This window comes from Balaenoptera ricei, chromosome 13 (genome assembly GCF_028023285.1).
Source record: "Balaenoptera ricei isolate mBalRic1 chromosome 13, mBalRic1.hap2, whole genome shotgun sequence".
In the NCBI taxonomy this organism is placed as follows: Eukaryota; Metazoa; Chordata; class Mammalia; order Artiodactyla; family Balaenopteridae; genus Balaenoptera; species Balaenoptera ricei.
In genome coordinates this window covers 1,299,566-1,323,498 of record NC_082651.1, presented here as the reverse complement: position 1 = coordinate 1,323,498, position 23,933 = coordinate 1,299,566, and the positions used below count along the sequence as shown (strand labels likewise).

Genomic DNA, 23,933 nt, shown 5'->3' with positions numbered 1-23,933 from the left:
AACAATTCATAGGGACATCATGTACAGCATGGTGACTATAGTTATTAATACTGAGTTGCACGTTTGAAAGTTGCTAAAAGAATAGATCTTAAAAGTTCTCATCATAAGAAAAACATGTTAAAACTGCATGGTGGGGACTTCCCTGGTGGCGCAGTGGTTAAGAATCCGCCTGCCAATGCAGGGGACACAGGTTCGATCCCTGGTCCGGGAAGATCCCACATGCTGCGGAGCAACTAAGCCCGTGCACCACAACTACTGAGCCTGCACTCTAGAGCCCGTGAGCCACAACTACTGAGCCCGCATGCTGCAACTACGGAAGCCCGCGCACCTAGAGTCTGTGCTCCGCAACAAGAGAAGCCACCGCAATGAGAGGCCCGCTCGCCGCAACTAGAGAAAACCTGCACACAGCAACGAAGACCCAATGCAGCCAAAAATAAATTAATTTTTTAAAAATTCCGGGAAAAAAAAACTGCATGGTGATAGATGTTAACTAGACATTGTGATCATTTTGCAATGCATACAAATACGGAATCATTATGTTGTACACCTGAAACTAACTTGATGTTATAGGTCAGTTACACTTCAATTTTAAAAAGAGTTCCACATTTTTTTTTTAAAGCCATTTTAAACTTTTACTTGTATGTAGTTTTTTTCTGGAACACAGTTTAAGTGGTACTATATCTAAAACCATGTAAAAATGTCAAACAGCCTCTGTGCATTCACAGGGCAGCTTCCTTGTAGGTAACACGGTGTTATTTAATCCTGACAATCACCCAGGGCTGTGAAGTCAAGGAGGCCCTCTGAGCTTGCACGGCAAGACGTGGCGTGTCCAGAACCTGAACCCAGGTGGTTCCTGTGCTTCCGAGCTTGTGCACATTTCTGCCCTGTTACTTGGTGGATGTCTGTGTGTGTGAAAAATTCAAGTCTTCTTGAGTATATCACAGAAACATTCATGTATACGAATAAAAGCAAATGGCCTGATTGCTGTATACAAGGCAAATCTTAGAACCAGGTACGCTGGTGGTGGAGTCTTCCCACCATTCACTGTGAATTCTGACCTGCTTCAGTTCTTTATCTTCACACCCTTCAGCTGCCCCGTGCTCTTGGGGCTCCATCGTTCCCGGGCTCCTCCTCTCCTTCCTCAAACGTCCGACCTGAGTCCTGCACGCCTTGTCCTCCCCTGGGTAGGTGCAGGCCTTGGCTTCCTCCTGCCCAAGAAAGAGAGACGGGCGATTACAGCACAGCATGGGAGGAAGCATAAGGTTTTGCAGGATCACACGGGCAGCACCCCGCAGGTGGCGGGGGAAGGTCTCCTGGAGCTGGATCTTGAAAGGAGAATAAATACCCACTAGCCCGGCCTGGGAGCAGGGGCCCTGGCCCTCTTCCAGTTCCCATTTCCTCCATTTTCCCACTGCCCTTAGTGGTATCACCAGCTCTCCAGGCTCCCAGGCTAAGGTCGAGTTGCCGTCTGTTCTCCCCTCCCCCACCCCTCCCATCCCCACAGCTAAGGACTCCAAAGTCCAGCCCTTCAGCTGCAGAAGGTCCCAGAGCCCTTCTTCCTCCCAGCTGGCGCCCTGGCTGGCTCCACGCTGTCCTCACTCTGCTGTGACCTCCAAGCAGCCATCACTCGGCTCCCCTTATTTACCAGCCTCATTAGGCTCACCGAACAAGCAGGTCCCAACCTATTGCTGAGTCTGTTTTCTCCCAATGGCCATGCCCATCACGCAGGACTATCTTTCCCGGACCTTCACCTGCCCTCCTGAGATCCATGTACCCTCCTCACTTTTGAGACTCACATCAAATTCACCCCATTTTTTAAACCTTTCCCGACTTCCTCAAGCAAAACTAGTCACTCTCCTTTGCTCCCCAAATCCTCTGCTCACACCTCTGATTCAGTAGTTGTTTTGAGCACTTGTATGTATTGGTTTGTGTTCCTGCCAAAAGGATGGCTCCCAACGGAAGGACTCGTTTTGTCCTTGTACCCTTGCCACTCACAGGAGGAGCTCGGCGATTGCTGGATACTTGGCAAAGCGCATTCCACCCTGAGCAGTTTCCAGCATTCCACAAAGCTATCAGAACTTCTAGAGCTCAGAAGCAGCAGCGCCCATGGCCCCCAGCTGGCCCTGGGACACATATGTGCTACGACAGACCATGCTGACTCTTCATTTTCATTCATCTCAAGGTATTTTCTAATTTCCCTCGTGATGTCTTGACTCATTGGTTATTTAGAAGTATGCTGTTAATTTGCACATATCTGTAAATTTCTCAAATTCTGCTCTGTAGTTGATTTCTAATTTCATTCCATTGTTGTGGGAAAACATACTTCGTATGTATAATTTCAATTTTTTTGCACTTATTGAGGTTTCTCTTATGCCTTAGCATATGGTCTATGCTGGAGAATGTTCCATGTGCACTTGAGAGGCACGTGTATTCTGCTGTTGTTGGATGGAGTTGTCAATAGATGTCATTTAGGTCTAGTTTGTTTAGGGTATTGTTAAAGTCTTCTCTTTCCTTGGTGATCTCTGTCTAGTGGATCTGTCCTCTATTTTTAAAATATATTTGATGACAAAGAAAAAATTATAACACTGTTCAGTGGCATTTATAGTTCATGTACATGTAATATAAGACATCTGCAACATAAAGGGGGGAAGGTAAAGCTATCTATATGGCCATAAAGTTTCTACATTCTACTTGAAATGGTGAAGTATTCGTTCTGAGTACTCTGTGAATAATTATCTATATTGGAAGCCCTAGAGCCACCATTTAAAAAACAACTATACAAAGAGATATATTCAAAAACAATAGATAAATCAAAACAGAATGAGAATATTATTATACAAAATACTCAAATAACCAAAAAGAAGGCAGAAAAGAGTAAACAGAGGAATTAAAAATGGAATAAACAGAATCCAAATAATAAAATAGGAGACATAGATCTAAACATCAATAATTACATTAAATATAAATGGACTAAACGTAACAATTAAAAGACATTGTCAGAGTGGATAAAACAATACCTAACTATATGTTGAACAAGAAACTAGCTTTAGCTTTTCTTGTCATTTTATAATGACATACGTACATTAAAAGTAAAAGGATGAAAAAGAAATATAGAAACTTTAATCAAAAGAGCTAGAGTGGCCATATTAGTATCAGACAAAGTAGATTTCAGAGCAAAGAAGATCATCGGGGATAAAGAAGGACATCACACAATAATAAAGGGTCAATTCACCAAGAAGACACAACTATCCTAAATGTGTTTGCATCTAACACCAGAGCTTCAAAATTCATGAAGCAAAAACTGACAGAACTAAAGGGAGGGAAAGACAAATCCAAAATTATAGCTGAAGACTTCAATACTCCTCCCTCAGTAATTGACATAATTAGGAGAGAGAAAATCAATAGTGACACAGAACTGAACAGACCATCAACCCAGTGGATCTAATCGACATCTGTGGAACACTCCACCCATCAACAGCAGAATACACATCCTTTTAAAGTGCACATGGTAGATTCACCAAGGTAGACTATATCTTAGGTCATAAAACAAACCTTATCCATTTAAAAATAGTAACTAAAATCGTGTAAAGTTAGTCCTCTGACCTTAATGCAAGTAGACCAGGAGTTGATAAGACAAACATAACAAGAGAATCTCTAAACACTTGGAGGTTAAACAACAGACTTCTAAATAATCGACGGATCAAAGAGAGAAAGTCAAGGGAAATTAGAAAATGTCCATATCCCTCATGAACTTAAATGCAAAATCCTCAAGAAAAATTAGCAAATTGAATTGAGTAGTTTATAAAAGGTTAATACAAACTCATCCATAAAAAGTCATGAAATTCTGAAAAATGCTGTACCATAGATGAAACTTGAAAACATAAGGCTAAGTCAAATAAGCCAGGCACAAAAGGACAAATAATGTATGATTCCCATTATATGAGGTTCCTAGAATAGGCAAATTCATTAGAGACATAGAGTAGAGGGTACCAGGGGATGGGGATGGGGGGATGGGGAGTTACTGTTTAATGGGTACAGCGTTTCTGTTTGGAATGATTAAAAAACTTCAGGAGATGGATAGTGCTGATGGCTGTACAACACTGTGAATGTATTTAATGCCATTGAATTATACACTAAAAAATCGTTAAAATGGTAAATTTAATGTTATGTGTATTTTACCATGATAAAGAAACAAGCCACAGAGCAACTCAGCCTGTGCGCCACAACTACTGAGCCTGTGCTCTAGAGCCCGCAAGCCACAACTACTGAGCCCGTGCGCCACAACTACTGAAGTCCACACGCCTAGAGCCCATGCTCCGCAACAAGAGAAGCCACCGCAATGAGAAGCCCACGCACCGCAACGAAGAGTAGCCCCCGCTCGCAGCAACTAGAGAAAGCCCACGCTCAGCAACGAAGACCCAATGCAGCCAAAATATAAAATAAATAACTTAAAAAAAGAAGCAATATCAAAAAAAAAAAAAAATTATAAAATAGATAACCAACAAGGACCTACTGTATAGCACAGGAAATACTGCTCAATATTCTGTAATAACATAAATGGGAAAAGAATTTGAAAAAGAATAGATACATGTATATGTATAATTGAATCACTTTGCTGTACACCTGAAGCTGGCTCAACATTGTTTAGCAACTACACTCCAATATAAAATAAAAATTTTTAAAAACCCAAAAAACATACAATCTAACTTATGGACTGTGTTGATAGCTAATTTTTATTTAAGAAAGATTTCCTACTTAACTCTACCAAATGAAATGCCAAAAGAAATTTTATAGGCTGTTGGCTATGCTGTATTTTTAAATAATTATACTGTTTCAAAATATGGTATACCAATTGTTAAGACAAATTTTGCATTTTCTATATTTTACTTCTCTCTCAAAATACACCTGTGCTTCCTTTTTAAAAAATAAAATACATTATGAAAAAAAATCATACTTAAGAGTCCTGCCCAGAATGTGAAGCTTAACTGACTGATGCTGCTCATTATAGAAAGAATAAAATGTTTTCTCTCTCTCTACCTTTTTATTTTTTAATTAATTAATTAATTTTTGGCTGTGTTGGGTCTTCGTTGCTGCACGCAGGCTTTCTCTAGTTGCAGTGAGCTGGGGCTACTCTTCGTTGCGGTGCACGGGCTTCTCACTGCGGTGGCTTCTCTTGTTGCGGAGCACGGGCTCTAGGCGGGCAGGCTTCAGTAGCTGGGACACGCGGGCTCAGTAGCTGGGGCACGCAGGCTCTAGAGCACAGGCTCAGTAGTTGTGGCGCATGGGCTTAGTTGCTCCGCAGCATGTGGGATCCTCCCGGACCAGGGACCAAACCTGCATCTCCTGCATTGGCAGGCGGACTCTTAACCACTGCGCCACCAGGGAAGTCCCTCTCTATCTTTAAAAAAAAAAGAAACAAGCAAAACACAACACCACCGTGTGGGGTGTATCCTGGGAATTCAAGGAAGGCCTAACATTCTAAAATCCAATGTAATCATATTAACATCTTAAAAAATTACATGATCGTATCAACTAATACAGAAAAAGCATTTGACATATTTCAATGTCCATTCATGATAAAAACTGTCAGCAAACCAGGAATAAATGGAAATTTCCTTAACTTGATAAAGGCATCTACAAAAAACCTATAGCTAACATTGTACTTATTGGTGAAAGTCTTTCTCCTTAAGATTGGAAACAAGGAAAAATGTCCTCTCTCACCTGTCTCATTCAAAATTGTACTAAAATTCCTAGACCATGATGTAAGGCGAGAGAAAGAAATAAAAGGCATACAGATTGGATAACATGATTGTCTATGTGTAAAATCCCAAGTAACCTACAAAAAAATTTTTTTAAAACTCCTTGAATTAATAGGTGAGTTTTAACAAGGTCACAGGATACAAGGTCAACAGACAAAAACCAACTGTATTTCTCTATATGAGCAATGTACAGTTGTAAGCTAATATCTAAAAAACAACATTTACATCAGCTCTATGAAAAATGAAATAGCTATAACCTAACAAAACATGTCAGGATGTATATACTTAAAACCACAAAACACTGATGAAACTGAAGACCTTGAATAACTGGTCCATGCAGTGGATTGGAAGACATGGTAGAGATGGTGATTCTCTCTGCCCTAATCTACAGATTAAACACGTCTACAATCAAGTTCCTGCAGAATATTTTATAGATACAGAAAATGTGATTGTAGAATGGATGTGGAAAGGCAAAGGAACTAGAATATAACAATTCTGACAAAGAAGTGTAAAGTTGGAAGAATCACAGTACTCGATTTTAAGACATATATAAAGCTGCAGCAATTAAGACAGTGAGGTATCTGTAAAAAGTTAGATGCATAAATCAATGAAACAAAAGGGAGAGCCCAGATACAGATGCTAACATGGTCATTTGATTTCTATAAAGGGGCCATAGCAATTTAATGGAAAAGGATACTGCTATAGCAATTAGACATCCATAAGCAAAAAGGCTCTTGACAAAAACCTTCCACTTAATGAAAAAATTAACTCAAAGTGGGTCATACATCTAAAGTGTAAGACAGAAGAAAGCCTTCATGACCAGGGGTCATAAGTCCTTAGATGTGACAGCAAAAGCATGATTCAGAAAACAAAAGAATTGATAAGCTGCACTTTATCAAAATCAAAAAATGTCTGCCTTGTGGAAGACACTGTTGAGAGAATGAAATAACAAACTATAGACTAGGAGAAAATGTTTCCCAGTTACATGTCTGACAGAGAACTTGCAGTCAGAATACCTAAAGCCCACTCAAAACTCAACAGTGAGACAACTGTTGATGAAAATTCAATTAACAATCAAGGTAAGAAGAAAAAAAAGGAATTTTATTCGAGCCAAACTGAGGATTATAACCTGGGAAGCCGACTCTCAGAAGCTCTGAGAACTGTTCCACCTGTTAGATGTCGAAGGCACAGTCATAAACAGTTTTCAAGACAAAGGATCGTAAATCAAAATGACTTACTGATATTTCGCATAAAGTTCACCAAGGATATATAGCCCAGGTGAGCAAGTCACCATGACCCCGTGCAGAGCTGGGAAAGAGCACGATTCTTTCAAGAAGTCACATTGCTAGCTCAGAAGGAAGGAAAAAGGAAAGCTCTTTACCTTCGAGCAGGCACTCCCATGTTTGAGGAGGTCTGGTTAATGTGTGATGCAGATGCACACTGCTCATTAGGGAGGGAGGGGGAAAGCCCAGGGGACACAGAGAGAGAACTTGATGTTTAAATTTTCCTGTCCTGCCTTGAAATGTAGATTTTATTTCATCACAACAAACAACCTGATTAAAATACGGGCAACAAGTAAAACACAGAGTTTAACAAACAAGATATATGGATGGCATATATGCCTATGAAAAAACGTCCAGCAATATTACCTGTGAGGGGCTAAAACAGAACCATGACAAATTCTGCTACACACTTTTTAGAGTGGCTTTAATTAAAAAATGCTGACGATACCAAGTGACGACAAGGAGGCCGAGCAACCAGATCTTTCATGTACTCCTGATGGGAATGCAAACTTGAGATGGCCACTCTATCAGCTTGGCAGTTTCTTGTAAAGCCATACGGAACACCCACTATAGGATCTAGCAATCCCACTCCTGAGTCTTTTTTTTTTTTTTTTTAATCCACTGGAAGTTTTATTTCTTTAGGATTTTATCCCAACCAGTCGTTTAAAAACCGAGTAACACAGACCTGGGGGGTAGGGATTGGGGACTGCACCTCCCTCCTCCTCACCACGGACAGCAGTGGGAAAGAGGGAGGGGACGGGAGAGGTGGCTACAGCAAGACAGCAGCAGCAATAATGGGGGCAGCTACACCCCAGAGCCAGCTCCCTCCTCTCCTAGGCCCTGGCTAGAGCCCCTATGGCTTGGGGTGGGCGGTGGGTAGAACCCACCCCAGGCCCTCCCCCATCCCTCCTCAGATAGCCTCCTTGGGGGCTCAACCCATTTCTTCCGGCAGGAGACTGAGGCACACAGAGAGGAGGGCGTGGGAGAGGAGGATGCTAGAAAGGCAGGGAGGTGGCAGAATGAGGTGAGAGGCGTGGGCGAGACCCTGGCTTGGAGGCCTGAGTCTTTCTTTAGAGGACTTATAAGCAAAGTTTTCCTTAAAGGACCAGAGAGTAAATATTTTAGGCTTATAGGACATAGGTCTCGGTCACAACCAACTACTCAACCCTGTCACAGCGCAAAACAGCCATAAGACACCACATAAACGAATGGGCATGGTCGTGTTGCAGAAAAATTTTATTTGCAAAAACAGGCAGCCAGGGAATTCCCCTGGTGGTGCAGTGGTTAAGAATCTGCCTGCCAATGCAGGGTACACGGGTTCGAGCCCTGGTCCGGGAAGATCCCACGTGCCGCGGAGCAACTAAGCCCGTGAGCCACAACTACTGAGCCTGTGCTCTAGAGCCCGCGTGTCACAACTACTGAAGCCCGCGCGCCTAGAGCCCGTGCTCCGCAACAAGAGAAGCTACTGCAATGAGAAGCCCGCGCTCCGCAACGAGAGAAAGCCCGCACGCAGCAACGAAGACCCAACGCAGCCAAAAACAAATAGATAAATAAATTTATTTAAAAAAAAAAAACAGGCAGCCAGTCCACACACAGGCCATAGTTTTCAAACCCTTGCCCTAGAGAAATGACAACTTGTGTTCATTGAAGAAAAAACTGGTAAAAAAATGTTTACAGCAGCTCTCTTCATGACCACCAGAAACTGGCAACAACCCAAATGCCCTACAACTGGTCAGTGGATAACCCTGTGGTCCGCTCACCTGTGGAATGTTACTCAGCAATGAAAAAGAATGAACTATTGAGGATGCAAAAAGTTGGATGAATTTCAAAGGCATTATGCTGAGTGAACAAAGCCAGTATGAAAACACACTGTATGAGTCCATCCATAAGACATTCTTGAGAAGACAAAACTATAGTGGGGGGACTGATCAGTGCTGGGAGGGCGTGACTCTACAGCAGTTGTGTGAATCAGTTTGGGGAATGATGGAGTTGTTCTGTATCCCAACTGTGGTAGTGATTACATGAATCTATGCATGCCTTAAAATTCATGAAACTATACACCCCCCAAATGGGCAATTTTTCTATGTGATTATTTACCAAAAATACCGACGTCAGTTTTCCCTATTAAAAAGACAGTAATTATCACTTTGTGCGTTCATTTCTTCACCACCTAATCCCTCCACTGTTTGCAGGCTGCTTTTTGCCTGCACCATTTCTTTCAAAAATCAACTTACAGGAAACAAGTCTAAAGAGTTTTCCTCAGTCATCATTCCTGATCTTTTTGCAGCATTTTACACTGTTGATTATTCTCTCCTTAAAGCTCTGTTTTTTAGCTTCTGGGACGCTGTAGTTTTGGGGTTTTCTGTCAGCCACACTGACTGCTACAGGTAGTATCTATTTTCCAACACAACTTGTTCCTTTTTAAGTTCCACGTCAATAGAATTATGAGAGCTTTGCCATCCAACACACCAGACATACATGGCAATTGAGCACTTGAAATGTAGCTGGTGCTCCTGAGGAACTGGATTTTTAATTTAATTAATTTAAAATTTAAAACTTGCTATTCAGTTATTGAGAACTTCTAAGTATGTTTGGAACAACTTGGGTATATGCATCTATTTTTTCAACCCTAAATTTTATGAAATCTAAACACAGATTCAATTTCCATAGACCAGATTTTGAACGCTTGGTACAAAAAAAAGAATGTAAGATAGTTTATTAACAACTTGCTCATATTAATTGCATGTTGAAATTATAATGTTTTAAATATACTGGGTTGAATAAAAGGTTATTCATATTAATTTCTCCTGTTCCTTCTTACTTTTTAAAGTGTGGCTTCTAGAAAATTTTTAAATCCATGTTGGGTCACATTTTATTTATATCAGACAGCACTGATTTAGGGACTTCAATTTCCAGAGACACATATATACAAACACACATGTGCGTGCATATATATACATCTATATGTATACACATATAGATGTGCACGTACAAATGCATATACATACGTGTGTGTATACACATTTCTTAATTTATGATTTGTGCAAGCTCTGCCTCCATGATCCCAGGCAGGGTTGTGCTATCATGTGATAGTTCTAAATCCTTCCTCAGCTCATGGGTGAAAGATCCATTTCTGCACTTCTAAGGCAGTTTAGGTTGTACAGACATTGAGAGTAGCATGTACAAAAGCCTCTATTTTCACAGATGTGATGAAAGCAAAAGTTTTAAAATGAAAACTTAATTATGTCCAAGAAGAAAAGATAGCATCGGTGGCAACGAGCAGTCCTGTTGGTTCCTCCTGTTTCTGAGGTCCTTTATGAACATTTTAACCTCGTCATGTCTACTAAGTTCAAAACTCATGAGAATATTCACAGTGCTACCTACAAGTAGTTTAGGATTACTGTAGAATCATACAAAATAAGAGCGCTGAGAAAATGATGGGATGAACTGACAGTATGAGTGATTCTGAAGAAAGAAAGAGTCATGTGATTACACGAAAGACAAGGTGTCTGCCAGGGAAGATAATCAGCAACAGAGGACAGGGGGACTTGAGGAGATGAAAAAACTCTTGATTTTGATCAGCATCAATGCTGGATGCCTGTCAGTTCAATTAATTCAGAAGTTGAGGACTCAGATTAATCAGGTAAAACTGTGGCTGATGAAAGACGTCATAAGTCAGATATTTCTATGGATTCAACTCTCATTTGAATTAAATTTGCAATGCATCAACATGAGTGATGCAGCCATTAGAGCGGAATCCATCCCACTGGTAAGGTGGTCCTTGTAGAGAACATTACAGTTAGCTGTGTGATTTGGGGGAAGGATAATTACTTGTGAGAACAAGTTGGGATGGATCTGGTCCATGCTGGGAAAAGATGTGGGCTAGGATGGACATCTTCCTGGAGAAGAATGTCTATTTTTAAAGCCCAGCAGGACAGATTCATCCTCCCATTTGGTGAAAACTGAAGTTTCAAAGCTTAATAAATGTATGTAAGAAAAGCCTCTTGAGTGCCTCAAGGTTTTCTCTTTGGCTTACTCCTTTTCAGTATATTCTAGTAAAACAGATTAAAGGTAGTAATTTTACCAGGTGTGCTTGGCAAAGTTGCTTTCCTGTCCACTCCTTTGGTTTCCTTATCTGTCGACTTGAGCATAATAACAAACAACATTACCTTCACGAAGTTGTTGGAAGCATCAAATGAGTCAATACATGTGAAGCTGTTGGGCTGCACCCCGCAGGCCTACAAGCCCTGTGCTTGCCCAGCTTCAAGACGGAAGAGCCCGGAGTCAGCAACAGAGACATCGATGGTTTAATGGATGGGGGAGCTTACGCGTCTGAAGCAAGATCCTGGAGCAATACCCCACTGTGCCCAGCGGACCGAGGGCAGGACGGGGTGGCATCTTCACTTCCTCGGGGAAAGAGAGATTACCAGTTATAGGGGAACTGAAGTCAGGTGGGCTCATTAGTTACCAGGGAAACCAGTATAGGGGCAGGCCCCTCACCACTCCCTTGATAAGCTATCATTAGCTGGGACCTGGGGCAAGTACTAGGTGGGCCAAAGGTTCGTTTGGTTTTTTCCATAAGATGCCTCTAGCAGCACTTAGTGGTCTTTAACTTCATTTGAAACAATTTTGTTAGACTGTATGTGACAGCTGTCATATCAACGTGCATTTAAAAAAAGACTTATCAAAATTGGTGAATTTTTGTGTAGTCATTTTAATATTGAAGTTGGAAGGGAAAAAAGCAACATTTTCGTTATATTATGCTCTATTATTTCAAGAAAGGTAAAAACACAACCGAATTGCAAAAAAGGATTTGTGCAGTGTATGGAGAAGGTGCTGTGACTGATCAAACGTGTCAAAAGTGGTTTGTGAAGTTTCATGTTGGAGATTTCTCGCTGGACGATGCTCCACGGTCAGGTAGACCAGTTGAAGTTGATGGCGATCAAATTGAAACAATAATTAAGAACAATCATTGTTATACCACGCGGGAGATAGCCGACATACTCAAAATATCCAAATCAAGCATTGAAAATAATTTGCACCAGATTGGTTATGTTCATCACTTTGATGTTTGGGTTCCACATAAGTTAAGCGAAAAAAACCTTGACCATATTTTCACACGTGATTCTCTACTGAAACATAATAAAAACGTTCCATTTTTAAAACAAATTGCGATGGGCGATGAAAAGTGGATACTGTACAACAACGTGGAACGGAAGAGATTGTGGGGCAAGCGAAATGAACCACCACCAACCACACCAAAGGCCAGTTTTCATTCAAAGAAGGCGGTGTTGTGTCTATAGTGGGATTGGAAGCGAGTCCTCTATTATGAGCTTCTTCCGGAAAACCAAACAATTAATTCCAACAAGTACTGCTCCCAACTAAACCAACTGAAAACAGCACTCGACGAAAAGCATCCGGAATTAGTCAACAGAAAACGCATAATCTTCCACCAGGAAAATGCAAGACTGCGTGTTTCTTTGATGACCAGGCAAAAAAAAAAAAAACTGTTACAGCTTGGCTGGGAAGTTCTGATTCATCTGCCATATTCACCAGACATTGCGCCTGGGGATTTCCATTGATTTCGGTCTTTAGAAAATTCTCTTAATGGAAAAAAATTCAGTTCACTGAAAGACTGTAAAAGGCACCTGGAACAGTTCTTTGCTCAAAAAGATTAAAAGTTTTGGGAAGATGGGATTACGAAGTTGCCTGAAAAATGGCAGAAGGTAGTGGAACAAAAGGGTGAATACGTTGTTCAATGTAGTTGTTGGCGAAAACGAAAAATGTGTCTTTTATTTTTATTTAAAAAACGGAAGGCACTTTTCGGCCCACCCAATACTAGGAAGATCAACTACCCAAGGTAGGCTCTTCCCTCCCAAACCAGCCACCCTTATTCACATCCAATACGATTGAAATAAAACAGAGCCAGAATGTTCTGTTTTATTTTCCCTCTTTATAAAGGCAATAATTGCTCATTGTGGAAAATTTGTAAAAATTGAAAAATCAAAAAGGATCGGCTGTAAGAGGCCAGGTTAGTTCCATGTGTTGGATAAAAATGTGTTGTCTATTAAAAAAAAGGATCAAAATTATCCATAACCATAAATCCTAAACTCCCTGTATACACGGATGTGATCTTTTTAACCCTAAAACCTACTGAAAACATTTTATGAAACTTGTTTAGAGATAAGACCTAAAAATTCAAATTCCAAAAACGAGCGCTTTGACACACGACTGGCGCCGAAGAGTGACGTCGGCACCGGGTACACGCCGTCCGCCTCCAGCGCCTGCGGGGCGGGCTATTCACGGACGCAGCTACTCGCGGCCCGCGTCGTCGTTACGCACCTTCTACCGCGTCACACAGCCCGCGAGCTTCTCATTCCCGCGCCGCGCAAGCGCAGTCACCTCCGCACGCCGGCGCCCGCGGGCCTGCGCGGCGCACAGGGCTGACGCGACACGCACGCACGCACGCACACTCGCAGGCGCGTCGGCCTCTCGCCGGCGACGGCGCTGCGTCACGGACCTTTGGGCGCTGCGCTCCCGAGACTGCGACCGCTGCGGCCTAGGCGCTGGCGTCCCGCGCCCGAACCCTGGTTGGCGGCGGGATGAGGCGCAGTAAGGCCGACGTGGAGCGGTATATCGCCTCGGTACAGGGCTCTGCCCCGTCTCCCCGGGAGGTGAGCGGGCCGGGACGCGCGGCCTCCGGGCGGGCTCGCGGGCGGCGGCGCCATGGCTCGCGTTGAGGCGCGGCCGGCGGCGGGGCGGGCGGTGGGCGGTGGGCGGCGGGCGTTGGCGCTTTTTCTTCTTTCTTCTCCTTTTTTTTCTGTTCCACTTCCTCTTCTCTTCGTTCCCGGCGCCCGGGCGGCCAGGGAGGCGGCCCCGCTGCGCCCACGGCTCGGGCTCCGCGCCGAGGCCCGGCCGCCCCGCCGCCCCTTACACCCCGCCGCCCCTCACACCCCGCCGCCCCTCACACCCCGCCGCCCCTCACATCTCCTTTTATCGGCATTTTGTTTTTCAGCGGAGCCCTGGGGGGTTGTGAATTTCCTCCCGGGCCTTGTGTCTGGGGCAGACTTCGTGGCCTGCCGGCGACGCCTCTCGGGGTACTTTCCATCCTTGGGGGCAGATAGCGAGCTGGGTGCACCGTGGATCCGACAGTCGCTGGTCGGATCCCTGGTCGGTGCCCGGGGTCGAATCGCAACTCTGCCCTGCACACGCTGTGGGGTTTGAGGCCAGTGTAGCTTACTTAATTAGTAGGGTGGAGTTAGGGTATTGACAGGAGTTTTAGGCGGGTCTTTGTTAAACATTGAGGGGCAGTGCTCGGCGCGTTTGGTGAGCACTCAGATGTGGCTGTTAAAGGCACGGTCGTTCAAGGTGTTCTGGGCAGGGGCCTATGCGAATAAAGATGCATGAGGAAGTTAAAAGCCGAAAACCGAGTGACAGTCATGAATATAATGGCACCGTAATTGTGTCTTTAGCCACATATTAGGCGTATGTTGTGTCACTGCCTACGACCCTGTGGATAGTGAGACCTGGAGAGATGAAAGATACTTGTCCGGGGGAGACAGGTGGCTCGGCAGGATTTTGGCAGGATCTTGGCAGTGGTTGTGGTTTAGTTTCTTTTAGAACCAGTGGAGTGGCGGACAGCCCATCTCTCCGGAGGAGGGGACCAGGTGCCTACATACAGATTGTAATTCCCAGCTGCTGCCGTAGTCATGAATACACATGTGGTACCAGAACCTCACTGAACGTTCCTGTACCTCTGAAACCAGTATAACTTTTTTTTCTAAAGCAAGTTGAGAGCTTTTATGAAATTCTAAGTGGGGACCCTGGCTCTCAAAAGAGTAAGAACCACTGTCTAGACAGGAGTTAGAATGTTCTTCGAACTAAGGAACTTTTCCGTCAAGTAAATAAGGGGACAAAACTTTAAGGATTGGTTATTATTGTCACTTCTTTTGCATTTATAAAGAGTATTTTAATCAGATGTTTTTTTTCAGACAAGGAGAAATCATTGATTTTAGAACCTGGGGCCTTCAGTGGAATATTGATTAGCAAGTGCATAACTTTGGAACATGTGACAGTAATTCTATAAACTTGGGTGTCAGTGAAATGACAAAACAGGGCGCTGTGGACAGGTTGGGAGGGAGATGGTGGAGTGAGCAGAGACAGCAACTGTGAAGAGTAGGAAGAGATTAGTATCTACTTGGTAGCCAGTTTGGCAGAGACTGGCCATATGTGAACAGACCAGGCTTTCTAGGATGTCCAAGTTCTAGGTGCCATGATGGGTCCATAGTCTCCTGTCTTCCCAGGCTTCCACTGTGCTTTCATTTGTTCACCTCAACTTTTGTTCTGCCATTTTCTACTCCTTTACGTCTGCTTTTGTTCTTGTTGAAAATGTCACTTAATGTTTCTTCAATTTTTTTTTTCCAGATGGCTTCTATTTAGTTTTCCTAGTTTTCTGTCTAGTTGGCTTTTTATTCTGCACCCCTGATTTCCTGCTCTTTAGAGGCAACTTGACAGCTCTTAGGTGTTTGTTCTACCGTTAACATCTGTACTTCATACTTCTGAATAACATACATGTGTACAGTTGACCCTTGAACAAAACAGGTTTGAACAGCACAGGTCCACTTATATGTGGGTTTATTTTCAATAAATATGTGCTAGAGTACTGTGCGATCTATGGTTGGTTGAATCTGAGGGTGTGGAAACTTGGATATGGAGGAGCCGAGGTTCTGGAGGAACCGAGTGTGTATACAGAGGGCCGACTGTAAGTATATGTGGATTTTGAACTGGGCAGAGAGGGTCAGTGCCCCTAACCCTTGCTTTGTTCAAGGGTCAACTGTAGTTTTATTTCTTTATTTCCTGTTCCTCATTTTAGACACTTTCTACTGGCTTTCACCTTTCCTCCAGACCTGTCCACGGATGTATTTACTTTTCCCCTCCTTTTTTCAGTTCTGTTCTTGTAAATTTTAGTTAAATGAATATCTAGTGTTTATATAATTATGGTAAGGGAAATAGTTTTGCATTTAAGTCACCTTTATTGTGTAGTTTTATTTTTCCTAGAGTAAATAATAATTGCTCTATTTTTTTGGTTGGTTTAGTTTTGTATGATGTATTCCTTTTTTTTCTTTTAAATTAATTAATTTATTTTTGGCTGCATTGGGTCTTTGTTGCTGCGTGTGGGCTTTCTCTAGTTGCAGCGAGCGGGGGCTACTCTTTGTTGCGGTGTGGTGGCTTGTCTTGTTGAGGAGTGCGGGCTCTAGGCGTGCGGGCTGCAGTAGTTGTGCCTCGCGGGCTCTAGAGCGCAGGCTCAGTAGTTGTGGCACACGGGCTTAGTTGCTCCGTGGCATGTGGGATCTTCCCGGACCAGGGCTCGAACCTGTGTCCCCTGCGTTGGCAGGCAGATTCATATCCACTGCGCCACCGGGGAAGCCCGGGTGTTGAATTTTGTCACATGCTTTTTTTCTTTTGGTGGCATTTGAGATGATCTTGTGGTTTATTTCTTTTGCTCTTTTAATGTGATGGATATACTTGTGTTATGCTTTTGGCAGGTGTACTGGACCCAGCTCTGCCTCCCCAAGGTGTAGAGGGGAGGGAGGTGAGTGGCACTGAGGGCTTTCCACTCACTCTACTTTTCATATCCGTTTATGTGCCAGACGTGAGTCATGCTTAACATGGTCCTCCTTGTCAGCTGATCCTCTCAAACTCACTGCCCCTTAGCTGTTGTTTGACTAGGTTAGTGAGAATCTTGGTCGTTAATTCGTACTGTCTCTATAATTAGATGATAAGGCATTTGACTACCTTAAGAGACTCATAGTTACTCTGCCATTTATTACCTTCATTGAATTTCTTTACTCTGACATTGGATGTACTGGGCAGAAATCACATCACATCAATACCTACAGTTGCCTCTTTTAATTAAGCAGTGAGACTCCTCAGGGCTGCCCCAGTTGGAGAGGTGCATTCTGGTGTTAGTCACAGGCTAGACCATAGTATGCAAGGGGCAGATGAAGTAAAGTTGTAGAGCTGGGCAGGTGCCATGTCATGCTAGTCTTTGGTGAGAAATATGGGTATTTTCAAAGTGTAATTAAAGCCATAAAGGGATTTAAAATTTTAAAGAAAGGCACAATGTGGTTTGTCTTATGTTTTGGCGAATTAATTTTGGGAGGGAAACAGGAAGGAATTAGTCGTTTTGGTAGTCCCACAGAGAGATCATAGCAGGCTTGTACTTTGGTAGCAGCAGTAGAGATGTAGAGAAATGGATGGATTGAGGTGACACAGAAGGTAGAACTGACAGGTCTTACTATTTTACACACAAGTTTGGAGCTCAGGAGAGCTGAGAGCCAGAGATACACATTTGAGAGTCAGCATAGTCATGGGTGAGATGGATTATGTATCCCAGATGCGATGCTCTGAGAGGGAAGAGGACTTAGGACCTACTCCTGGGGCTCTGCCAGTTGGACAGGCACAGCCTTAGGGTGCCTGTGCTTCGTGAGCTGAATCTGATTGTAGCCTTGTGAAAATGCAGGGCACTGTACATAATTGGTGAAATACGGTAAAATAGCACTCTCTCCTGCTTCTGTGCTTGTCACCCTTCCTGAACTGCAGGCTTCGTGCATGAAGACAAACTTAATTTCCTGCCCATTCCCCAGGTCCCAGAATGGTGCCTGGTGAATAGCAGGCACAGCGAACAAATCTAACACCTGTATTTTTAGGAATAAAATCAGTCAATGAAAACATTGCTTTGTAGGCTGCTTTTTCACTTAGTATGTTGATTTTTGTTTTTCTGTGTCCTTATATAGCTTTCAAAAATAAGATGCTTGATGGCTGTGTACTGTTATCACATGTGTGTAACATCATCTGGTGTGTCCCAGCAGGCTGGACTTTGGAGCTTATAGAAATAAAAGAGCCAGGGTGTGGACTTGGATTATTACCAGAAGAGTTCAATTTTTATTTCTGCCTCTTTAGCTCCTTGAGTGTAGAATAATGATCTGTGGAGCGGTCAGTAACTGGACCAGGGAATCCCCAGTGCCTTAATGGGTCTGAAGTACTTCGGTACTCTCCCCATAAAGGCTTACACGTGGCAGGAGAAGTGAAGTCTCTTGTGTACCTCTCCTTCCCTAGAAAAGTGGGCTTCTGTCTGTTTACTTATCTGTAAAGTGAGAGAGGGGCACCACACGGTTTCTAAGGTTTCTTGCTGATATAAATTCTTAATTTCTGATGTCATCTTGTCTTGATGTTCTTAAATTTATTTTTTTGTTTCATGAAAATTAGAAAACATGCACTCAGGACTTTTAGAACATGTGCATTTCTACAGGCAATTTTTTAAAATCTTTTAAGTGAACAGAAATCAAATATATTAATATTAACCTTGCTAGGACAGATTTTAGCTCTTGTGAAAAATATGCAGAATTCAAAATATGATAAATAAAAGAATTCTTAATTTTTTTTAGAAGTCAATGAAAGGATTCTATTTTGCAAAGCTGTATTACGAAGTTAAAGAATATGATCTTGCTAAAAAGTAAGTACCAAACTGTAAACATGCCTTAATTTTCTAAAACCGGTGCTTTAACCTCATGTTCTTCTTTGAAATGGTTAAGTACACGTTTTTAAGCAGTTCTTCCTAAGTATGTCCTGGAAATAAGGGATTCATCACTCAGATTGGTGATAAGAACTAGTCTGGATTCCATATGCAGGTTGAGTCTAGAATGATACTTTCTGCATGCCTGCTGCTTGTTTACACCTGGGACAAGAAATCGTTTGGCATTAAACTTCCTCTAAAGATTGTCCTGGGTTAGAATAAAAAGAGAACCATGCCTATATTTTAATTTCTTCCTGGTTAGATATCTGCTGCTTTTATCAGCTGGAAAAAAATGACAGTGAATACAAAATTAAACTAATTTCTGAGCAGGAGAATAGCTTGTGTAAAAGACCTTTAATTGACTGGATAGGTGATCCTGTGAGGCTTTGTCTCACCATAGAACCAAGAAGCTTGGTGGTCTGATTTCCTGATTTATAGTGGCTTAAAGTTGGAAATTCTGAGGGAGGCAGGCTATTAAAGGCATTGATGGGAAGATGAAAATTCTGATAAGGAAAGTGTTAGCGCCTTTATTTAACTAGCAGCATTGGAGCTGTTAACCCTGTTCCTTATTAATATGACACCATATTGATCCAGTGTTGATCTTTGGTCTAATATCTCCTGTGATAACATTCACTGGGCCTAGAATATGCTTATTTTTAGTTGTCACTTGAGTTAAGGAATGGAAGTAACTGGCATTTGGTGGTGTAGTGAGTGATTTTTCTTCTGTGCTGTTTTAGCTGGGTACAGTCCCGTTAGATGTTATTTTCTTGTTTAAAAGGTGAATACATTCCCTTAGTTGTTATTTGGAAATTGTTGCTCTTTAGTGTTCTGCATTATGATAGTTCAAAGATATATTGTAATCACTTTCTAATTTCTGTGCAAAACTTAGTGCTATTACCAAAATGTAATAATAGAAAAAAAGTAATTTATGTGTTCATGTCTTAAGAATGGGTAGCACTAGAAAAAAAAATTTGGTAAATGTACCATTTAATGGTAAAATGAGTATGTTGTCAACTTTGTACGTGTGCTTGTGTTTAAGTATTATCTCTTTCTTTCTGTGGATGCTTTTCAGTTATCTGCATATTCTACTTTAAGTAAACAGTGGTAGTCAACAATTAGAATAACAATATGTTAGTTTAGTGGTTGCTTGGCTTAAGATATTCTCTCAGCATATTCTCTCAGTTAAATGCAGTTCTAAATGTGATAATTTAAAGATTGTTTTTATATTATTATTATTTTTAAACAGATATATATCTACATACATTAATGTGCAAGAAAGGGATCCCAAAGCTCACAGATTTCTCGGCCTTCTTTACGAAGTGGAGGAAAACATAGAGAAAGCGGTTGAATGTTATAAGGTAAACTATATAAGATTAAAACATAGCCTTCGCACAGCCAAACACACATAATGCCCAGATTAATTTATGTAATAAATAATTCAAATATATTTTATGGATGTCTTGAAAACAAGCACTGGTATCATCGTACTATTAAGTGAAACAGCTTGAAACAGATTTTAAAGTAGTTAGCCCAAAGAATGCTGTATTTTATCATTAAGAGATTAGCGATTGTAAAAGAAGATTAACACCTATAAATTTCAAGTTTACCATGATCAGAAATGCTGTTCTTATGTGTGTGGTTCCCTCCCTCCCTCCCTCCCTTCCTTTTCTGTTTTGCGTTTACCAAATAAAAAGATAATTTTTTTAATTCATCTTCAGAAAACTTGCAGACACTTTAACAGCCTTGAAATAACATGCTGTCATTTAGAAATAGAGTTTTAATAGAGTCACTTGATAAACTTTTAATTTTTGTGTATGAGTGTATGGACTTTAGGAATCCTACTAATTTCTTAATTCTTTTTTGATATCAGCGTTCAGTGGAATTAAACCCAACACAAAAAGATCTTGTGTTGAAGATTGCAGAATTGCTCTGTAAAAATGATGTTAGTGATGGAAGAACTAAATACTGGGTTGAAAGAGCAGCTAAACTTTTTCCAGGAAGTCCTGCAGTTTATAAACTAAAGGTAAAAAATTAAGCAAAAGAAAGCATATAATAAAAGCAGTTGGGGAGAACTTAAGACACAGCTATTTCTAATATTTGGAGTTTAAATGATTTCAGTAGTAACCTTTAAACCGGTGTGTGTGGGGATGGGGAGTGTGGGAAATGGGTGAAGGGGGTCACAGGGGTACAAACCTTCAGTTACAAGATAAATAAGTTCTGGGGATGTGAAGTACAGCTTGTGACTATAGGCAACAGTACTGCACTGTGCATTTGAAAGTTGCTAAGAGTGGATCTTAAAAGTTTTCATCACAAGAAAAAGTAATTGTAGCTGGGTGAGGTGATGGACGTTAACTTATTGTGGAGGCCATTTCACGGTACGTACGTTATCACAATATGCTGTTTCATTAGGCACGAGTTTGCTTCACACATGGCATCTCATTTACCCTTTGGAATGATTAATATTTTAGGGATTTTACGGTTTGTTAGCTAGATGGTGGAGCTAAGATTAAACTGACTTCTATCTGATATGAAATTTTTGCTTCATTGGGTGAAAATTACCCATAGGGTGACAGTTTAGAGTTATAAAGTTTTTAAAGAACTGTTATCTAAATTTGGAAAGGACTGTGTTATGGGATTGTGAGGTTTTCAAGCAAAAGTTAAAAGACAGTTTCTCTAACATGTTATAGGTAATTTCTAAAAATGATAGAAACTTGTTGCTAATATATTAACTCATTATGCTTGTTATTCTTTACTGAGTGAAATATAGTTTATTAAGTGATTCTTCTGGAGAAAGTCTTTCCAAATATACTAGGCAAACAATTTTAAGTGTATGTTGGGTCGTAACCAATATATTGGGTGGCTTGTAGGATCTTAGTTCCCCGACCAGGGATCGAACCCCGGGCCCCGGCAGTGAGAGTGCTGAGTACTAACCACGGGACCGCCAGGGAAGTCCCAGTGTACATTGTTTTTAACAGGACCCCCTCCATCCCGACTTATACATGTGTCCGATAGAATTTTTAAAACTTTTTTATTTTGAAATAATTATAGATTTTTCTCAGGAAGTTGCAAAGATTGTACAGAGAGGTCCTGAGTTTACTTCATCCAGCTCTCCCCAGTGGTTACCTCTTAATGTAACTATAATACAATATCACACCAGGATTTTGGCGTTGGTGCAGCGTGTGTTCAGTTCTTGTTCATCTCATCACGTGTGTAGATTTGCATAACCAGCACTGCAGTCAAGAGACAGAACTGCCCCATCACCACAGGGCGTCTTTCATGCTTGCCCTTCTGTGGTCACATCCACCTCTCCTTCCCATCGTCCTTAACTTCTGCCAACTGTGAATTTGTTCTGTCTTTATAATTTTGTAATTTAAAAATGTTGTGTAAATAGAATCAGGCATCGGGTGACCTTTTGAGGTTGGCTTTTTTCATTCTGTACAATGCCCTTGAGACCCATTCAGGTTGTGTGTATCAGTCAGTAGTTGGTTCCTTCCTTTTATTGCTGAGTAGTATTTCGTCATATGGGTGTGTTCCACAGTTTAACCATTTACTTTTGAGGGAAATTTCAGTTGTTTCCAATTTTTACCTATTACAAATCTGGTATGAGCAATTGTGCACAGATTTTTAAATCAGAGGTGTTTTAAAAGCCCCTAGAGATAAATACTAGTAACATTAAGTTTTTCTCCCTGTGATAAGCACCTGGATTTTAAATATTAATCTAAAATGTTAGGTTTCAGTGTGTAGATTTCTTTACCTTATTATCTTTGTTTTATGCCTCAAACATAATTTCCTTATTGGCCATGACAATCCATTCCATTGTGACATTACGGACCATGTATAAATGGGAGGGGATTATTCTTCTTGCAGTATAACCAAAAGCTAAATGTTTCTGAAGCATCCTGATTTTCTTTAATGACTCTTTAAAGACAGTGTTGTCTAAAACTAAATCTTATGTCAGATTTTCCCCCCCATCTTTTGGAATAGAAATCCATGAGATTTGTAACTATTTAGCAAAGTAATTCTATTTCTCCTAAAATTTGAGGCTTACTTACAGTAAATAGTTTTTTGGCATTTCTTTAATGAACAAAACTACTCAATATTATTAATGAGAGAGCTTTTTCTCTTGGGTATGGGAGCAGAATTTTTTTTTTTAATATTTATTTATTTACTTATTTGGTTGCACCGGGTCTTAGTTGCGGCTCACGGGCTCCTTAGTTGTGGCTGGCAGGCTCCTTTAGTTGCAGCTCGCCAGCTCCTTAGTTGTGGCATGCGAACTCTTAGTTGCAGCATGCATGTGGGATCTAGTTCCCTGACCAGGGATCAAACCTGGGCCCCCTGCATTGGGAGCGCGGAGTCTTAACTATTGCGCCACCAGGGAAGTCCCGAGAGTAGAATTTTTGAAAAGCATCCGTAATGGTGTTGATCTTTTACTTACTTATTTTTAAACATATAATTGAAGTCTAGGGCTTTTTTGCAGTTATAGACACACCAAGTGTAAGTTACAGAACTTATCCAGGAGGAGAGAGATTGGTGAGGGAGAAAGGGCACTAATGGCGAGCATGGTCTGCGAGGCGGCAGGGTGGGGAGGTGAGTGCAGGAAGGTAGAGTGGAGCTTAGAGGTGATGGCTTCCATTTTCTCCGCGGGGGATGAGTTGTGATCATAAGTTGAAAGTGAGGGTTGGAGGAAAGAGGAGTATGAAGTGAACTCTTCAGGGAATGGAGAAAGTGCATTTATTAGAAGTAAAGTAGGGCTTTATTTTTTCTAGGCATTACCAGTTTGGCAGTTTGAGATTGTGCAAGTAAACCAGTTAGCTTGCTTGTGATTTCCCAAATTCCCGAACGCCCTGCACTCACTTGTTCATCTGTTAGTGTATGGGCGCAGAGAAAGCAGGTGGCGGGGTCTCCAGGAAAGGTGGAGGGAGTTAATTGAAGGCATCTGTAAGTAAGGAGTAATTGTGGATATTGGGACTGTGGCATTTCAGCTTGACATGGAAGGAAAGTGTATGTGTGTATTTCATGGAAAATTAAAACTTGGTGATGTCAGTGTACTGAACGCTTTTCATGTGGTAGAGGCAAAGAGGTGTGGCAGTGAGGGTATGTGAGCCCCAGTGAGGTGGGAAAATGAGAGGGTGTGGCGGTCTGAGCGCTTTGATCAAAATTTTGCCCAGATTTTGCCAAATGGATGGCTGAGGCTGGAGTGTGGAGCAGTGGAGATGAGGTCGTTAAAGAGCAGAATGGCCAGGCTATTATGTGTCTTGTGCACTTCTCAGTTGCCACGGACAGTGGCAGTTGTTAGGGATAAAGGAGGACGGTTCT

At 41.7% G+C, this 23,933-nt stretch overlaps 1 protein-coding gene and 1 long non-coding RNA gene across 6 annotated transcripts in view; one reads left to right on the top strand and one right to left on the bottom strand.

The window, feature by feature from the left end:
* Window positions 1–569: 569 nt before the first annotated feature.
* LOC132377223 (uncharacterized) lies at window positions 570–13,475 on the bottom strand. Of its 2 annotated transcripts, none has more exons than XR_009506585.1 (3): window positions 13,385–13,475; window positions 11,212–11,445; window positions 570–1,208 (listed from the first exon to the last, which is right to left on the bottom strand). It is a non-coding gene; the product is annotated as an uncharacterized LOC132377223 (long non-coding RNA). The 2 variants fall into 2 exon arrangements; XR_009506584.1 differs by having other exon boundaries at window positions 11,212–11,449; window positions 13,385–13,455.
* Window positions 13,476–13,546: 71 nt separating this feature from the next.
* Window positions 13,547–23,933, top strand: part of RGPD4 (RANBP2 like and GRIP domain containing 4) — a 55,230-nt gene continuing 44,843 nt past the window's right edge. For all 4 annotated transcript variants that reach the window (XM_059943062.1, XM_059943063.1, XM_059943061.1 and 1 more), the window contains exons 1-4: window positions 13,547–13,716; window positions 18,490–18,557; window positions 19,864–19,975; window positions 20,488–20,640. In XM_059943062.1, coding sequence (XP_059799045.1) covers window positions 13,645–13,716; window positions 18,490–18,557; window positions 19,864–19,975; window positions 20,488–20,640 — 405 coding nt within the window. In that variant the 5' untranslated portion in view covers window positions 13,547–13,644. The remainder of the gene's footprint in view (window positions 13,717–18,489; window positions 18,558–19,863; window positions 19,976–20,487; window positions 20,641–23,933) is intronic.